Consider the following 19961-nt stretch of genomic DNA (forward strand, 5'->3'; position numbering starts at 1 on the left):
GTGATTTAATGATTTCCTTTTCACCCTTGAATACAGTTAGAGGTGATAACATTCTCCCCCTCCACCTCTCCTGTGCGTTACACAGTATCATCCCTTAAACGCTATCACTTCCCCAACCATACATCTGCTCTGTAATCTTGTTTCCTCATCGCCTCACCCCCTACACTTTCTAGAAACCTGCAAACCTTGTAGAAATGATCAAGTACCACCTTGACAATGTAGTGTACAACTTTTTCAGCTCATTTATACAGCAGGTTTGGGTACGAGCAACAGACGAATTGATTATTAATCAGAACTATACCTGATCAATCTTTTATTTCCCAATTCAATCTTTTTTTCCTTTAGTATCTATGGATTTTGAGCACACGTACATGTATGCATACAGAAAAAATGTGGTGCTGCATGGCCAAGACAGCACACTAACCATATTGGCTCAAATATAAGGCGATATTTCCATGGGAATAATGTTTGAAAATGCACTGGTTGCATTATATTTGAGTACTAGACGTTATACTCACGATATAAGATATTCTTTTTGAATGGAAAGACTGTCCCCTAAGGAGAGCGTCGCATTATGGCTCGTTTGCAGCCTTATTGTTACTGGGCTAGCTAGTTTCTTTATGTGCTTTTATGTTGTGTCTTTTAAAGTTATTCAACCCTGAAAAGTGTTCAGGAAGCCCAGCTGAACCTATGGGAGTTGGCTTGTGTAACGTGTTTTACTGCCACAGGGGAAATGAATTGTTGATGAGTGAAAAACGAGTTGAAAACATCCCCCTGACATCAACTGAAGAAACACACCGGGGACTGAATCACATGTCAAGCAACCAAGAATTGCTGGTGTCAGATGATGAGGAGATGAAAAAGCCTGTCTGAAAAATTCTACATGTCAAAGAACATAATTTTGATAAAGGGGACTGACAAAAGAGTGTGAGTATGTGAGTTGCTTGATATTTGTAAATATTAACATTTACACTACAGAAAAGGTTTAATGAATTCCTTCAAACTTCCAAAATGTAAAGTGGCAGACTAGCAGCCATGAAACCAAAGTAGCATATATCTTCTTGAGTTATCCTTAGTTTATAATACCACTATCCTAGACCATCTGGATACTGGCCAATAATAATATATAATAATTTCCAACTTGGCAAGAATCTACCATCAACTTTTCTCAAAAGCAACTAGCAATCCTATTTGTCTTTTTATATAGTATCACCTTCTTTTATATCTCATCTTAATGGTGTTTGTCTCATGTAAAGTACTTTGCCTTGTTGTTGAAAGATACAATACAAACTCGCCTTGTCTACATAACGGCCTTTCATATTTTGTTCTCACATTAGAGATGATGCTGATACATGTAACTTCTATCAGTTCCATTAAACACTACGTAATACACCCAATCACATTAACACCAACAGCTGTCATACAACATTTACCTGCGATACACCGGAGAAGACTATTGTATTAGTAATTGGCCTGCATCCATCAAAGGCCCTCGCAAAAGCATTCATCAACATCACTACAGTGGCTGTCTTCATTACATGAGTGAGAATTTCCCTCACTACTTACTTGAAAAGCTGCAATTAATTACTTATTGCAAATGTTGATGTTCACTTCACAGCAAAGTCACAAATTTGTCTTTCCACATATCCGTGTTTACCTGAGATATGGCAGGTAAACATCTGCAGCGTAGTAGCAGGGGAAAGTTAGAACTAAGGGGGGAAAAAAAACAGACAACAAGCCTTTTTGGCACCTCACAACTGTGCTTTCTTTTTCCAGGTTTTAATCCTGCCTTTCATAGCTGCACCATTTTCTTGGCTGAGTGCTGTTAGTCAGTCTGCCCACATGGTTAAAGCAACTCTTTGGTCAAGGACGATATGGATACTGTGTTTCAGATGACAAAGACAACTTTGGCAGTCCTGTGAATCTCAAATGCCAAATATTAACACTGACACATGGGGCTGAAACAAGGTTACTTCCATTTCTCGCCCATGTTTTCCATTCTATCCTGTTTTTTTCTTTTGCTTGTCTTTTATGATCTGGTCCTTTTTTCCCTCTCAGCTACTTCTTTTATTATTCTGTTAAGTCTCTACCTTCTGCTTTCCCTTCTCCATGTCTTTATAAAGCTAATTTTCTGCTCCTTTCTCTCAATTTAACCCTCTGACACAAACACACTTGCCATCTTTTGATTTCAGTTAGCATTACAAAACCACAAATATGCTAATATTGTTTTCTATTTACAGTGAAACATACAAATTGTGTCAATATGACAACAGGTTAAAATGTTGAATAACAGACAATATAAACATCTCATTTGATTGAGTAATTAAGCCTTGAACATATCTTCCTGTCATCTCCCTTATCCCTCCTTCTCTGAGATTCTCCCACTCTTCCCTACTTTACTTTTTCCCCTCCCAGCTTCCTCCCTAGTCATTTGCTGCTTATTAGATAGTCTCTCTGTCAACCTTGTCCCATCTAATTCTCACTCAATTACAATCTAAATGAACCACAGAACTGCATAACTTGCTTTGCCTCTTCCCATTGTTTAATATGTGACGGTAACAAACCCTGATTAGGCCTCCGCAAAGGTTCATAAATTAAGCACTCAAAGCCGAATTAATCACCATTCCCTGCAAAGATAAATGTGCAATATTCAGTTTTTCCATATGGATCCCACTGAAAAACAATAACATAATGTGAAAAGGAGAGCACTCAATGGCATGCATATTTTCCTGACTGTGACATTTGGACCAGGGATGGCTGTGCATCACCAGCCAGTAAAATGTCATTTACTGAGAATTTCTGTCTGAGCTAGCTTAAATCCCTCATATGCAATGTTTGCACTAAAGCAATTTTCACCAGTAGCATCTGCGTTCCAGAGGTAAAACTGGGCCAATTTGATTAATGTCATCGCCTCAATGTGAAGAGTGTAGACGCTACAATAAAAAGTAGAAAAAAACTGGAGGGAGAGTGACTTGAGCTAGAGAACAAGTTAAAGACATAATATAAGAAGAAAGGTAGCAACCTGAAAGAATGACAAACAGAAAGTGGGAGAAGCAACCAGCCAGTGGAAGTGGAAAAAGACAACCCCAAAGTGCTACACTTATCATCATCCAAGGGAAAGGAGTGCAAAACAAGAAAATGAAATGCAGTTGCTTGATTTTGAAAGTGGATCTAGTTTAGCATACAAACAGGCAGCAGATAATTAGTCTCAAGAGGGAAATAAGCACACGCTAAATGGGGAAAAAAAGCTCACAATATTAAAGCGGCTGTCCTCAAATGGTAAATGATAGATGGACTGTACTTGTACAGTGCCTTTCTAGTCTTCCGACCACTCAAAGCGCTTTTTTTTAACACTAAGTCACATTCACCCATTCACCCATGCTGAATGAGTAAAGGGGCTCCCATGCAAGGTCCCAACCTGCCCATCAGAGGGAATCTAATCATTCACACACTGATGGTACAGCCAAGGATGGTATCTTGCCCAAGGACACTTTGACATGCAGACTGGCGGAGCCGGAAATCGAACCACCTATCTTCTGATTAGTGGACGACCCGCGCTACCGCACTCATAGACATATTACGGGCCAAACTGTTGGCTGGTAAAGTTGAACAACCTTCTCTCACTTTAACACCACATCACAAACAGACAGTATACTTTACAGCCATACATTTTCATAGATGATTTAACGGTAAGAGGAGATTGCATTTTTACTAATAATTAGGGCTGTGGTCTCCAGGTCGATTAGTTGATCAATATACTCTCATCCGACCAAATTCTCATTGGCTGAATACTATTGGTAGCGTAGCTCCGTTAAGGAATACAGCATTGCGTAGTATGTTTGCGTAGCGAATGTGAATGCGTGAGCGGCAGGAAAGTGGCGGTGGATGCGAGTGGAGCAGAGGAAAAGGTTAGCAGTAAGCTGTCAGTCTGGCAGTAAATGTACAGCCCTACTCTTTGCTGGCTACAGCTTGGCATTTAATACCTTTGTATCAAACAAGATGGTCCTGTCCACATCAACGCAGAGGCTGTGGAGAGAGTCCCCAGCTTCAGGTTCCTGGGAGTCACCATCACAGAGGGCCTCTCCTGGGCTGACAACACCTCAGCAGTGGTGGGTAAGGCACACAATACCTTTATTTTCTGAGGAGGCTAAGGAGAGCCAAACTTCCCCAAAAGCTGCTTGTCAACTTTTACAGATGCACCACAGAGAGCATACTTGCAAACTGCATGACAGCCTGGTACAGCAGCTGCACCAAAGCTGACAAAAAAAGCCCCTCCAGCGTGTTGTGAAAACAGCACAGGACTTATTTGGCATTGAGCTACCATCACTAGAACATCTTCACAGCACTTGCTGTGTGAGGAGGACTAAAAACATCAAGACATTACACACCCCGGACACCATCTGTTTAAGCTCCTCCCATCAGGCAGGCACTACAGATGCACAAATAGACTGAAAAACAGCTGTTTCCCAAAAGCTGTGGCACTCCTGAACTCAGACATCTCAGTCCGACAAGACTGATATCCTACCATCATTGGAGCATGTGCAATATCTACTTACATGTCACTTCAAGCCACTGATGATGTGCAGTATTCACACATCATTCAACACCCCAGTACACCATCACTCCACATCTGTCCACCGCACCTTTACTGCACTTTTACTGCTGATGCTTTCGCACCCCCCGTTTTTGTATTTTTGTTGTATTTTATTGTTAATTGTATTTATACTTCAAACTGCTTATATTTTGTACTTATATTTCTTAGATTCTGTACTTTTTATTGCTGATATTTTATATTTCTTATCACATTACTGCCTTATTTATTCTTTGTAAATATGTGTGAAGTCTTAAATACTAATGCACCATTTGAGGTTGATGCAACTGCAATGTCATTGTGCCTATGGCAAAAAAACAGTGGATGCTGTTACATGCTGACACCTCCAACACAATTACTGTACACGTCATTAACATAGTCGAACATACTGCTGATGTGAGGAAGTGATGTCAGCCACCATCATGCCCTGTTATCACCTTGTTCATTGTAATGACTCACTCTGAGAACTGATTCACATCAGTGAGCAGGGAGTGATCCAGTGAAGATAAATGATGGCAACTGTGTTCTTACAGAGAGAAAAGCGGCCTGGGAAGTTGCTGGTTTGAATTCCCAGTGTGGCATTTGGAAGAATCTAAGTGGTGACATAAAATGTGACTCCACCCTCTTATTGACCGCAATCAAGGCACTAAAGGCACCCAAGCTCTGATTACTGTTGTTCAATGGTCATCAGTACATGAATGGTTGTGCAAGGCAGTTCGACACATGGATAAACACATTCACAGCACATGGAGGAGAACAGACACAGACACACAGGGAGAACTTAAACCTCAAATTCACCACCAGCATTGCTAGTGTGCACAAAAAAATACATTGTTCAGTTGGACTTTAAGTGCTGGAGACAAATATTAAAATTACATGACCCCAGTATATGTAAATCCAAATCCATGACCTTCAATCCATTGTTTTCTTCTTCTGGTGTTCCCATCAATTTCCTATACCTGCATACTGAATAAGTTTTCTGCCAACGCGTGTTTCCATGCTTCCATACTACAGAAGCAGCTGCACATTCACAAAGCCACTACAAAGTGCTTACAGCTTAAAAAATAAATGTGTTAATTTTTTTGCACTGTGCTCGTGGTGCACAGCCACCTTTCTGTTTGGTTTTGTCAGCCTACCCCATCTATGCCGGTATCCTTTTTTTTTTTGCTTTTTTCTACACATACTGTATGTTAGCATTGAAATCTGTGAGGAGAGGTTTAATGAAAATGCCTGTCACAGGAACACCTCATAGTGTGTTTCCTATCAGGATGTGTGTAACTGCAGCAGAATTGAAAGAAGGCGACACACACAGCCAGAAAAGCAATTGTCACTTAGAAAGCTACTTCTCTCCACATAAAAATGCAATATAAAAAAGAAATCAACTAACAAACATCCAGAGGTAAAAGGAAGAAGAGGAAAAAGCACTAGATGCTGAATAAGAAACATGAATAAAAAAGAGATCCTCTGGGTCACATTTAGGTCGAATAGAAGCAGGCACAAAAAACTCAAAGCAAGCAGAGAATCAGCGCTTTACTCTGGAGATGAAAACAATACGTTATAATGGGCCTAATGCTTTCAGAGGAAGTCACCTGTCAAAGAAGAAATAGTCAGCCTTGGAAATTATTGCTGTTACAGTAACTTTCACACAAACTGCTCAATTTTACTGTCATGCACTACTATGCAGTAAAAATAAACATCAGGGAAAGAACAACATACAATATGTGAATGTTTAGGCCACACAGAGTCAAAAATGCTGATCTCAAGTCTGGTGCGGTGGCAGTTCAGCTACACAACTAACACCTTTCACAGCAATCAGCCAGCCACTCAAATATACATCACAGAACTGAATTACTAGATGGATAAGCCAAGTGCTACTGGCACTTGAATCAAGATATGAAAAAAAGAAGCTGTGGACTGCAACAGAGAAAAATACTTATCACTACATGTATGTGTGTAGATATCCACTATCTGATAAAAATACAAAACGCAGAGGGTTGGTCACGGAGAACATCCCTGAGCAAACACTGATTGATGGGTTATCTCGGTTGATGTTGGCAGACGAGTAGTATCAATATTTTAGATTTAATCACCTTAGTATTGGTGCTGGTATCATAATTATGGTTGTGGCAGCTGTAGCTCAGATGGTGGATAGAGCAGACTAGCCATTAATTGTAGGGTTAGTGGTTCAATGCTTGACTTCTCCCCCCTACTAAATTCTCAACAGACTTAGGAGATTTAGAGTCAAGAATATGAATGCTTTTTATAAGGCACTAACTGTCTGAGCAATCACTGCAGCGTAAAACGGCCTACAAGACCAAAGCCAAACATTACTTACTCATACTTACTCATTTCTGACAGGGGATTGAAGATGGATGACAGCTAAATAATTATCCACCTGACAAATATATTTTTCAATTTATAGACAGGTTGTCACTTGGAATGAGTGATTTCAGGTGCTTCTGCTTTTTGTCAGTTGAGTTGGGAAAAGATGGCAGGACATAGTGGAGCTGGAGTTTCACTGTGCTAATGAAGAATCCTCCTTTTTTTTTTTAACTACACTATTACTTTCTCTCAGATGGTAACAAATGCAGCTGAACAGACAAAATGGATTGGAGAGCCAATGCCTTCCTGTACCACAACTCAAATCTTGGCACCCACTGACAAATGAAATGCCTTCTAAATTTAAATCTGAAATGTTTTCAAACACTTCCTTTAGAGGACAGTAGAGCAATATTTGTAATGCACTAACAAGTGGGATTTTTCAGATTATTATATCATCATTAGGGTTTTCTCAGGAATAGGTTGCATAGTCCTTTTTATGGGAGTAATTTAGATTCGAATTACTTCCCAGAAGCATTTCCCAGCAATCAGAAAACCAAAGTGTATGCCAGAATAACAGTAGAAGAAAAAAAAAAAAAGATTTGTCATAGAGCACAACATGGCATATTTTGAAAAATGCTGTTTGGTTTGAACACAGTAAGTGTACTCACATTGATCGATGTTCCCGTCTGCTTTCCCCTTATCCTGCAAACAGAGAGCACACACAAAAATGGTCATTACAGGCTCGGAGGAGTGAGACAAAAACAGCCCTTTCTGCAGCTTTTCGCAGACCATTCGTTACTAGGACTTTTCCTCTTTTCTGAGTTCAGAGAAAGACGACAGAAAACAAAGGTGGACAGACAAAATTAGAATAAAAAGGAAAGAGAGGCAGAGACGAGAGAGAATATATGGTGGATGACAAGAGTGAAACAAGAGGACCTTTATAAAAAAAGGCATATCCCAGAGTCAATTCAGTATCCTTCATTGGAAATATACTTTCCAACAGGCTGCAAGACAGGTGTCACCATATTGAACTGGACTGTTTGTTTGGGTGTCTTACAGTTGATACCACAAATATAAACACTAATTTATTTGTACATATTAACTGTGAGTATGATATTGACATGCAGTTCAAATTTACCAATAATAAATGTCACTTTCAGTCATGGTTATCCAAATATTAAAAATTTAACAAATGCTTGGATGATCGAATGGAGGACCAGCTGCCACATAAAATCAGTTATGGACAGTATAGAGAATTACTGTCAGGGTGAAACATTTTTTACAATAATTCATCAAGTCCATTTGAAGTTCTGCAGCAACATTTTACCATATATAGATTGATGTGTCTGCATTTCAAAGGAAGAACAGGAAAAGCTTAAATAACTGCTTTGGGTTTAATATGATCACTGATATAATATGTATAAATGAAACCCCAAGTGAGAGACTTCAGACATCAAGAGCTCTCAGCTAACTGAAGAAGCTAAATGAAAAAAACACAGTCAATACTGTCTAAATTCTAGCTAAAACAGTGAATTGATTAATAAATTAGCTGACTGACAGAAAATTTAATCTCCAACAATTTTGATAATTAAGAAATTAAAGAATTTTCATGCAAAAATGCCACAAATTTGCTGGTTACAGCTACTAAAATGTGAATACTTGTTGCATTTGTTTGTCTTAAATGATACTAAACTGAATATCTGTGTGTCTTGGATTGTTCATCCAACAATACTTCCATCCAACAAGTAACTGTGAAAACATCATCTCAGGCTCAAGGAACATGCAACTTTTTTGTTTACTGTTTTAAAGACATTTAACAGACTAATTATTCAAATGAAATGAAATTCACAGCAACTCAATAGACATTAAGTTTTATTTTTGTTGTTACTTTCAGGTATCTTTACCTTTAGTAGGAATCCAGCTGACCTGCATGTGTATGTATGTATGTATGTGTGTCTTTGTGTGAATGTGTTAAGTGTGCATTGTGTGCTTGTTATCTACTGATCACCTGCTTGTAACAACACCAGCGATGTTGCTGCATTGCATGAATGTATTTGAACTTCAGAGGCAATTTCATGTACGTCGGCAAAACAAAGGATCGACATACCATTTAAAAATAGAACAGAAGCAGGTCCTCTAATGCAACACCGCTTCTAAAGAAGCCAATATGTGGCAGCACTTGAAGTGTTGTGACATTTTGCATTCTTGGTCCCTCAGTGTGGATGTCACTGATAATGAGGCTCAGTCATAAAACATATTTGTGTCTGCAAGGCCGTCTTAGCTTCCCAAGAGACTCACAAGAAACACAGCAGTTTTAGTGCTTCCTGTCATTGCCTCCTTTTTTTTGTCTCTACATCTCTATCCCTCTCTCTTTCTGCCATCTGTCCATCTTAATTGCAGACATGCTTCCTCATGATGGCAGGATAAAATTGAGTGTGCTCATCAGCACCGCCTTCCATCATCTCGAGTGCCGCTGTTTGATCAATTGATTAGAGAATCAAACCAAGCATAGAGGTGAAAGAAAGGCTATGCGCCTCCTTCTAAAAATACTGTCCGCTCTTCACAATGACCCTCCAGGGTTTTCTTTGTCACTTTCTTTGATACATTTAGCTATAGGAGATTTTTATGGCATAAAATAATAGTTTAGTAACAACTGAAGGCACTTACTGCAATGCCACTTCATAAGGCAAAGTAGACACTAATGTTCCCACACAGATGATTACGAGGCACTTTGCATTTTGCTCCAAAGTGTTGCTTTGTCACTTTCAGTGGGTGGAGAAATGTAAATAAGTAGCACCAGATTTAATTTGAGCAAATAGGACATACCCGCTGGGATTCAATTAAGAGGGATCTGATGCTTTTCTCCACCATATTTATACAGTGATCGAGGCTGATTAGACGGGTGTATTTTTACAAACAAATCTTGCCCATACAGTGCACTTAGTATTATGAGATGAGATTATGGGAACGGTAGAGAGATGCTGAGAGATATGCACAATAATGGAGACAGGAGATTCAATACCTTTTAACCTCTTAAGCCTGAGGCTGTTACCACAGATCAAACACATTAATACAAGGTACGGTTATGTGCTAAAATCCTGATCAATTTTATCCATGTTTGTTTGTAGTTTGTTCAACGCATAATCAAGCAGTAGTACTGTTGCTATAGTTACCTGCAGTTATCGAATATCATGCCTGATAATTTGGAACTGTAGTCAAATGAAATGCTGTTAGACAATTTTTAATGGATGCATGACAGCCAATCAGAAACTAATATTTTCTGTGGCCATCGAATAACATGGCAATAATTGATAACCCTAGATTTGTGCCTCCTCTATGGCTTCACAGCACAAAGAAGCAGTCATGGTACTGCAAATTGTATCAAAATAAAAACAACCTCAAAACATCATGATATTGTGATGTTATTGACGCCTCAGTCTATTACAAGCCTGCTCACATCTTTGTGGTTTGTGGCAGCGACAGAGTTTAAGTATACCAACTCAATAAGATGGTTACAGCCTCTCAAAAAACTAGTATAAATAAATCTCTGAGTGCTACATGCCTCCATCTTGGATGCCATTTAAAAACACCCACACAAAACAAGAAACTGACATTGTTGCCACAGAGACTGACATTTCGTAGGAATGCAATTTGAACAGCAGGGCAATTTGAGCCAAGCTGTGTCTGTTACAAAGTCTGTTTGAGTATGCCTTTTCCTCACTCTCTTATATGGGTTGCTATGCAGGCACTCTTCATTCGAGGACCCATATGTTTGTATATGCCCACTTACTCTCTCTCCATCCCTCTTTGGCTTTTAAATCCAGTCAACAACAAAACTCTCAACTAGAATTAGCCGTCTGTATGCCAACTCAGTGTTGCAGCTTCATTATATTTGTTAAGTAGCCACCGGTATAGTCTGATATGAGGAGCATATTGATACTTTGACCTTTTGAAAATACTGCCTGATTAATACGAAGAGGCAGACGATACGGGAAGGGAAAGAAAGCTGAATCCATTATGGTATGTGTTTTCACAAGAGTTCATCTATCTAAATTCAATAGCTATTCCCCGATGTCTGTTGCTTAGAGAGAGGGACCTGTCTTATCTAACAGTAATCCATCAGCTCACAAACAAGCTACTTAATGAGCTAAATGAAAAGGAGCCAAAAGAAAAAAAACACTGGCAATGTATGTAAGTGGTAACACCTTCACAGGAATAACTTTGATAAATCCAAAAATAGAACTAAAGGCGAACAAATTCAAGCTTTTTTTTTTTACCATGAATCATTAGCTGGAGATGTTTCATGTTTCCAGTGATACTCTCATGTACAATCTGTACGCTAAACATTTTTACTTAATTAAATTTGTCTCTAGCTTCTAGAGATTCATACATAAACAACAGCTTCACTAAGTTTTACTTTTTCTATATGCTACCAGGTGCAGCAGATATGTAAATGTAACTGTATTAGTTTATAAGAGTGGACACATTAAAACTATACTAAAACTAATCTACATAAAACTAATATACATACAGTACATGACCAGTAACCACTTCTTATAACCATGGTGAACTATATTATACAGGTGCTTTATTAGAGTACATAGTGGACAGTTAGGAAGGACATTAAGTGAAATATGTTATAAAACCTGATGCTATATTCTTTACATGTTTAAAAGGTTTATCCATTAGGATGCCAAACTTTGAATAAAATAAAACATTTAATCAAAACAAAAAAATTCTCAGTTTAGAAATTTGTGGGCACAATAATTTTGTAAACCGTGCCCTTGAATTACAGACTACGTTATTGTTTAAAATTATAAAAACTTTGAAACAATAACGATGATTAAATGCAAATTTAATTAAATAAGCCAATACTATAATCTAAAATATGTGCATTTATGAAAATGTCATATATGTCTTTTATGTACATAGCTGGAATCACATATATGACATATATTGGCATGCTACATATGTCCATATTCAAAATTGAAACAATTTCATATATGAACGTATATGGTTAATGTATCAGATGTATTAAAAGAGTATAAAGTCATATGTGTATTTTCTTAATATTTGGCATATATTTTAACCAAATATACTTTCATATTTGTATTTTATAATTATGCAACATACATTTGTGGCACATATATGTGAAATAGATGTTGCTCTTATATGTCGCACATATGCCAAGGTCATATATGGAACTATTCAAAAATGGACTTAATTTGTGGTCATGCATTCGTAATTGGAGGGCATGGATTATGAATCGGCTCCATTTATGAATCGGCTGAGATCTATTCATTACATTGTTAATAAAGTTAGGCTATGTTGAAAGATCCAAAAAGGCAGATTGGAGCTGCGAGGGAACAGTGCAGAGCACAGATGGTGTACAGCACACACTAGTTATCTTATAGTTCATCTTCAAAGAACTCAAGTGTTTAGGGTGCATTTTGGATGTAGTGGTTTCATAGTGCAGTTTAGTGGACTAAAGACACAAGTGAATGGTTTGGCACACAGTGCACTAGAGTAAGAGACTGAAACTATAGTTCCCACCTTTTCTATTTTTAATTACTCTTTTCCTGTGCCTTACATTTTCTTTATTTAATGATTAAAATAATTTTGATTCTGCCTAAATTATCGGACAAATTAAAGAATGTCAGCTTCTTGTGAACCTTAGTAGAAGACAAGATTGGACTTGAAAAAGAAGAACTGCTTTTCGAGATCTTCAAATAGAGAAGAAAAATACTGACCTTCAAGAGCAAATAATAATCCTAACGTCTAGACTTGGATGCAATGAGCTCAGGACTCAATCTTCTTTTATTCATCAGACCTGCTCTTTTCATATCAAGTCCAGACAATGTCGGTGTCACAGTAGAGACGTCTGGGGGTTTTTGTGTTGATGTCATGTTATGACATATCATGTTAATTCATCTCTGTTACCATCATCTGTACCTTTCTCTCATGGTCCAATCAACAACTCTGTCTTTTCTCTCCTTCTTTACTTTGGAAAGAAAAAAACTCAGCGATACTTGGAAATCTAACATCCAGGATTCAGAGAAAAATGACTTTATTCAGATAATTTTCTAACTCTTCATTTTTACTGACGTTTTATTTTTGTTGTTATGTATTTTTATATAGTAATTTTGTTAGCTTCACTACATTGAAACAACATGTTTTAGTGATTCCTTTATGGCAGGGTTTTCCATACACACATTCATTCATGTGTGGTGACCCACCACAGTATCAATGTTGCCGCCACATATTGATTTTTTATTTTTGGAGCTTCCACACCCACGCATGCACACGTAAGTTTGGAAACACTTTCTCATTCAAGGAAATGGGAAGGTGTGTCCAAACTTTTGACAGGTGCTGTATTTGTGAACATCTTCCCCACACCCTACTACTACCAAGCTTTTGTATGTCAATTAACAATACAACATTTTTTTTTTTTTCTCAAATCTGGATTTTGTGCTCAAGATCACAAACAAAGCATTTCACAATGTAGAGCTTCAACAATACAAATAGCCCCTTTAGTAACATTTGGTGTTCACCTTTGTTACGGGCTAACTGGCACACTTTTGGCCCCTATGACTCAATGTACGATCCACATCCATATAGGACTGTCCTGTATACCTTTTTTTAGGGCTTCAAAGCTTCAGCAGCAATTATTCAGAGGGGTAGATGGGAGTTTTGGGGAACCTGCTCATGCGGGCTTTGTGGCTGCTCTAATCTGTTAACATGGGCACAGAAATGAAATTAAATAAATTACAACTCTAGATAGCAGCAACACATTGGCGACAACAGGAAAACAGACACACGGCATGGGGACCCACCAGAAGAAGCAGCAGCTTCAGTGCGAGATGAACGCAAACAGTCAAAACAATGGCAGCACAAGTGACACCGAGGTGGCCAGCAGGGCGGAGAGGAGGAGGAGGAGGCACCTGCACTGTGATTCATTCTCCCCCTGCTGCCTCCATCGACTCTCCCTCTCTCTCTCTCTTCGCGCACAAGGTTTCACAGGTAGATAAGACGAGAGGAGAGGTTAAAAATAAAAAAATAAAAAAATCGAACACTGATTCAAATACCGTGGCATCAAACAAAGCTTCAAATCCTTCAGGTCAGCCCTACATCCATATTACAGTGTTTTCTATGAAATAGAAATGAATCCCATTACAGAAGCTACACACACAAAATGACTGTTTTTCCTTACTGTGATTATCAAATAGGTGCTCGGTAGCTCAGTAAAAGAAAGCAGGTTCAAAAACATAGCAGATGGTTGTGCTTAGCACAGAAAGTATCACCTCCTACCATTATAATTATAGTAGAGAAGAGTATTGTGGCTTCATATAATGATAATTGCAACATTACATGCTTTTCGTCTGCCTGAAAGGTTTTCTTCAGCTTTGAGTACAAATGATCAAGAGACTGAAAAATTCTGAGCTCTGTTGCACTCCAGAGCCCATAAACAGCTTTATGATCACAAGTCATAAGTAAAATGTAAACAGGGGTGATAGTCCCAATACTAAAAATTAATACAGAAGAAAAGACTGCATTTAACAACTCTGCTTTTATCCCTCTTGATGTTTGTGTCAAATAAACAGTATATAAAACTCTATATGCGCATCATTGCTGTTTTTCAGTATGCTGTGGCACTTTTCACCACTGACATAAGCCTGTCTCAGCATCAGCCACAGTACATCATCTCATCTACATCATCTGACTTGCATCATCACTTGTGTTTATGCCTACATGCATATGGTATAAAATGGCACACTTTACATACAACTGTATGTATGGAAGGATGGGTTTTTTGTACTGTTTAGAGCAAAATAGTTCTACTAAACCCAGCAAAACTAGGCTATACTTTTTGTTAAAGAAATTGGATTATTGGGTTTACTTTTATTATCTTGCCCTTTACCTATTGTTATATTATTGCTCAACATTCAGGTCTTGTGCAGACAGGATTTGTGCAGTCTGATCTAAGTTTCTTGTCAATATCCTCTCCATCTGCACCAGGTAATATACAGTGATTGTGCCAAAGGTGCCACCACCCCTGTCTGGATTTGTCAGTATCCAAGTCGGCTGCCACAAAGTTGATAAGAAGTCAAAATCAAAAGCCTTTCATCTGAATTTTTTTTTCCCCTCACTCTTCTTTTTTCAGTCTGTTACACCCCTAAGAGACTGTATTGTTTTTCTGTTTACATGTTTTGTGTTGTTTTGGGGGATTTTAGTCAAAGAATTAAAAAAAAGAAAGAAAATCTGGCACTATACACATTCCCAAAGGCTTTCAGAATGCATCCTGCATAATCATGTGAATTCACGGATTCACTTGATTCACCCAAGGGTCGACTTTAAACTCTGGCGCCAATTGACAGCTTTTTAAGTTCCAGTACTGGCCAGACAGACGAAGGAGGGAATGCCTGGGAATTAGGTTTTTTTGCGAAAAGATTTCAGGGGGACAGACCCACGAGGGCAAAATGACATTCCACAGCCAACTGCAAACTTGGCAAAGCCCAAAGTGAGTCAGACTTAGAACACACCAGGGGGTGTACATGCTTCATTTCACAAAGAATTAGGACGACCGCAGGGCTGTGCGTATGTCTTTTTGACAACCTGTTAGGGCTTTATGTTTCTGTTATGCAGAGAACATTTGTTAAAGGGTTCATTCTTGCTGGCAAAAAACAGTTTGCTTGCAGGGTTTTTCTTTTTTTCCTCTCTTTAACCCGTAAATCTCTCTTGTGCCATTCTGATAGATGTCACCAGGCAAGCTCATTCAGGAATTTGCCCATGAGTGTTTAAGCAATTATCTAAAAACTATTGGGTGTACAATGAACGTACAAACAAAAGCTGGGCTTAAAAATGAAGCACAGACATAAAATATATATATATATATATATTAAAAAAGTAGGCATATGTTAAGCTACTTCTTGTTGTTGGATGTAACCATAAACAAAATGTATAAAGAACAAAATGAAACAGAGCATAGTTGGGCGTAGAGTGTTATATGCACGGAGTACACCTCCTTGTGCGCATCTAACCACCACTGCACCAACAATCAAAAACAACAACAACACACACCAACAGCTGAGCACATAATGTGCTGGTGGGCTTTATCACTTTTTTCAATCTGGCTGGGTTCGCCACCTATTAAATGAAATGAGCAGAGGGAGTTATTTCTGAGAGTTTGGGGTGCAAGAAAGGCTGCAATAAGACACGTCACCAGGGAAAAAAACAAAGTAACATGTTCAATATAAACAGAGACTGATACAGATATGGTCAGTGACTTTGCAACATCACGACCCGCTCTCATTTTTAAATTTTGCACTCAGCAGGGTCAGATATTGAGCAGGTGCAGATCTGTGAGTTATAGCCTACAGCATAATAACTGGTGTTTGCCATTCATTATTTATCAGTTTTGAGTGGCTGTTGTACTGTTACCTTGCCAGAACTGCAGCTCTGAATCATAGTTGGATCAGATTTCGCCTGGCTTGTAACAGTGAAGTGGCATGTAATTGTAGTCTGGCTGTTAATGTAAACAAGCTTTGCTGATGGAGAGGCAGTAACATTAAAGGTATATTATGCAGGATTTTCCTGAAAAACAATGTAAAGACTCATACAAAAGTAATCCCTCTCAATCATCACTTATGACCCACTAGAAGTGTGTGACAGTGTATTTAGCTGCAGAGACCCTTCCCTTACTTTCTTATTATTTTGCTGTGTTCAGGTCGCTTCTGGACGTCAACCTTTGGGCGGTGAGGGTATAGCCCCCAGCCAGTAACTTAAACTCAAGCACACTAAACAGCATGGCTACCTCTGTAGACAGGGAGAGCAGGAGAGACGCTAGCCCAGCTAATATTACAACACAGTTACCCACACACGAAACTCTTTCAAAGGTCAAAGCATTAGTGGTCTCCCTGCCTCTCCAGGTTAAAGCTCACCAGCAGCTGCTCCTTTCTTCTTAGCTCTGATTACCAGCACTCATAGATGTATTATAAGAGCTGGATACTGGAGTAAAAACAGTGCTTATTCAGTCCTATAAGAATTGCTCGGTTGGTGCATATGTGAAAAAAAGTTTCTAGCTTCCAGGTTTGTTTCTGCGTTTCCCACTGGCCCCGCCCACAGGTTCCCACTCAGCCCATAGACTTTACATTGACCTTGTTTGCAGTTCCAGGTGTCCTGTCAACAGTTTTACAGACATCTCTTTTACAATGGTGGTCTATGGGGAAAATGCTTTTAGGGCCGCAGGGGGATTTTTCGCTGCAATACCGCAAGTGGCCACTGGGAAAAATTGACCTCAAGGCTGAGCAGTGGAGCCCTATCCAGCTCTTATTGTACATCCATGCCAGCACTGAAGTCATGCTTCCACATCACTATGCATGCTAGTTACATAAAGTGGTTACTATCAGTCTCCCATGTCACCACACTCCCCGTATCCATGTCACCCGTAAGACCACTCCTCACACAGACATTTGCCCCCCTGCCTAACTCCGACTGCTCTATTGCATTTTAAATATGGTGACAGCAAGGATTCTAGCGGAAATTGACAGTGTACTTAGTCTTTCAAGTCCAATAAAGGGGAGCATCTACGTTTGATTTGTTTGAGATCTCTTTGCTGAGGATTCAATGAAAGATATTCAAGCTTTACAAAATACAGTATTGCTCTACCGAGATATTCAATTTTTACATTCATAACATGGTTCAGTGGCCTTGACCAATAGTTTAAAAAGCTGGATCACAGACAAAAAATCTAGAAAGCATAAATTGAATAAGACAAGCTTCAATAAGCCTTTTTCATTTTGGTTATATGTGCATGACTAAAACGAGAACAAACCAACTAGTACGTGCAAACTTTGTCACTTTATAAACTTGTATTCCCATGGGTATGAGCTACAAACACACTGTCAATAGCAGTCCGCTGTAATCATATCCCGTGTGAAAACAGATTCTGTAAAAACAGATTCTGTCTTTCAGCTAGCATGACCAATCTTTGTTAACCTCTTGTCCTCACTGTCTCCCAATTTCTCTTCCTGTCAACTTCCTCCTCTCTTCAGAAGTGAGAAGAGTAGTTACAGAAAAATAGAAAAGATTTCTGCATCACACTGCAGGGTAACTAGGTAACCCTGTACCTAGGTATGACACGGTTACTGGTTTCATGGTAAAATTCCAGATTATTAGTATTAGTTTTAAAGTTCATTAAAACCCTGTTTGATTACCACGCTTTGAAGAAGACACATGTGGCTCCATCCATACTTTTTTTCAGAGGTCCACAGACACAGACATGTTCCACATGTGCCTGTTAATAAACAGGACTGCAGCGTGATAACTTCCCAGAGTTGAAAAATCCACTCTGTGAGAATTACAAACCACTGTGCAGTGTTTTTCTGCTCAGCCTTTAAATACAATAATCTGTTACTCCAACTGGACTTGCTGGATTGTATTTCATTGTTTCACTGGCACAACACACCGAAACCAACACAGTCTCTTGTATTGTTTTACACAGGGCTGTTTTTAATCTGAATGCAGCTGAGTAGTTCCTGTATGTTGCTGAACAACAAGAAAAAGTTAAAAAAAAAAAAAAAAAAAAAGCAACAGCTTATTGAGAACAGGAATACAGTACATACAAGTGCAAAGCGCAATTACCTCTCATGGCCATATGGTACCATATTTAATGTTAATGCACATTTGATATGGTTTTCATATGTTATTTTAATGTTTATGCAAACAAAAAGTGCATAGTGCTGCTAATTTTATTTGTAGTTTTTGAATAGAAAAAATAATACAGATTTTTGCTTGTTTTCCATTTTAAACAATATTGAGCCATTCACTTCAACTAATCCATGTACATATCCTCTAGCAGTTAAATGAGACTAAGTTATCATATTTAATGATTTAGCCTTTTAAGTTATCTAGTTAGCTAACCTAGTTGTTGGCAACCAGAAAACTAAGCTGGTTAGCTAACTTAACCTAACACTGAATAGTTCAACATGTCACATACTTTCAAGCTGACAGTAGTCATGAATATATACATAGTTGGACATATATACATTTGACATGTCAACAGTTTTGAGAAATGTAACGCTATCTACTGTTGAATCTATGACGTAGAAGCAGAATTTAGCAGTAAAAAATTAGCATCTTACCCATTGTTTTACTGTAGTTAGAAGTCATTTCTAGGTCGACAAACACGCACTTTACTGATAAAATACAACTCATATATGTCCAAACCATCATAACGATGTCTGGCGTAAAGGTGGAAAAATGTAGTTAACGTTTTTTTTTTTTTGTACAATTCTGTTTCATTGTTAGTATCATTGACCTAGGTACATGCCCACTGGTAAAGTCAACCAATCCAAATCTTTTCACGGCCTAATTCAACAAACGTACCGACTTTATAATTCAATCAGCCAATCGGAACAACGCATATCTACCTAAGACCCACGTGTAAATTATTGACAGCTAGAGTTAACCATTAACAAGCCTGCAGCATCAAAACACTCAGGATTGTAGCCAAAAGCGGATTCCCCCAGTCTAAAGGGATATTCAGTAAAGCTAAATACTTTAAAATCTTGTGAATTTTAAGAGTTGCAAACATTTTAAAAAGTCATTTTCAGGGTGACAAAAGTGGTGATTTATCATTTTTAGTGTGATTTTGTGCCATCTTTTGGACATCTTTGGTACAGCATTCACTTAAAGCAGGAGAGCCACTTCTGGCTTGCAACCCCAAATTTACTTCAGTCGTCATAGATGTACTACGGGAAAGGTCCTGTGAATTTCAGCCTAGTTTTTCATGTTATGACTAATGTGCAGTATTTGAAAATTGAAGTGAAACGGGAAAAGAAAAGAATGTGTCTATTTTTTGTATTTAAATCCAGACATAACATTTATGGAATTATAAACAAATTAATATTAATCTATAAATAGGCCTAATGTATGTTGTAATAGACAAGCTAACTTCTCCCATGCCACAGGTCATAGCATAGCAGATATCAAGACAAAAGAGCACACTATTACACAGAAGTTAAAACTGTGCTAAATTTGACAACAAATG

At 38.4% G+C, this 19961-nt stretch overlaps 1 protein-coding gene across 4 annotated transcripts in view; it reads right to left on the bottom strand.

Moving 5' to 3' along the window:
• fstl4 (follistatin-like 4) overlaps positions 1–19961 on the bottom strand; it is a 236831-nt gene that overhangs the window by 201308 nt on the left and 15562 nt on the right. For 3 of the 4 annotated variants that reach the window (XM_044371293.1, XM_044371291.1, XM_044371292.1), the window contains one exon: positions 7582–7615. In XM_044371293.1, the coding sequence (XP_044227228.1) occupies positions 7582–7615 (34 nt within the window). Of the gene's footprint in view, positions 1–7581; positions 7616–19053; positions 19249–19961 lie in introns of those variants that run through there. The other variant, XM_044371294.1, reaches the window with a different exon arrangement.

This window comes from Thunnus albacares, chromosome 13 (genome assembly GCF_914725855.1).
Source record: "Thunnus albacares chromosome 13, fThuAlb1.1, whole genome shotgun sequence".
NCBI classification, from domain to species: domain Eukaryota; kingdom Metazoa; phylum Chordata; class Actinopteri; order Scombriformes; family Scombridae; genus Thunnus; species Thunnus albacares.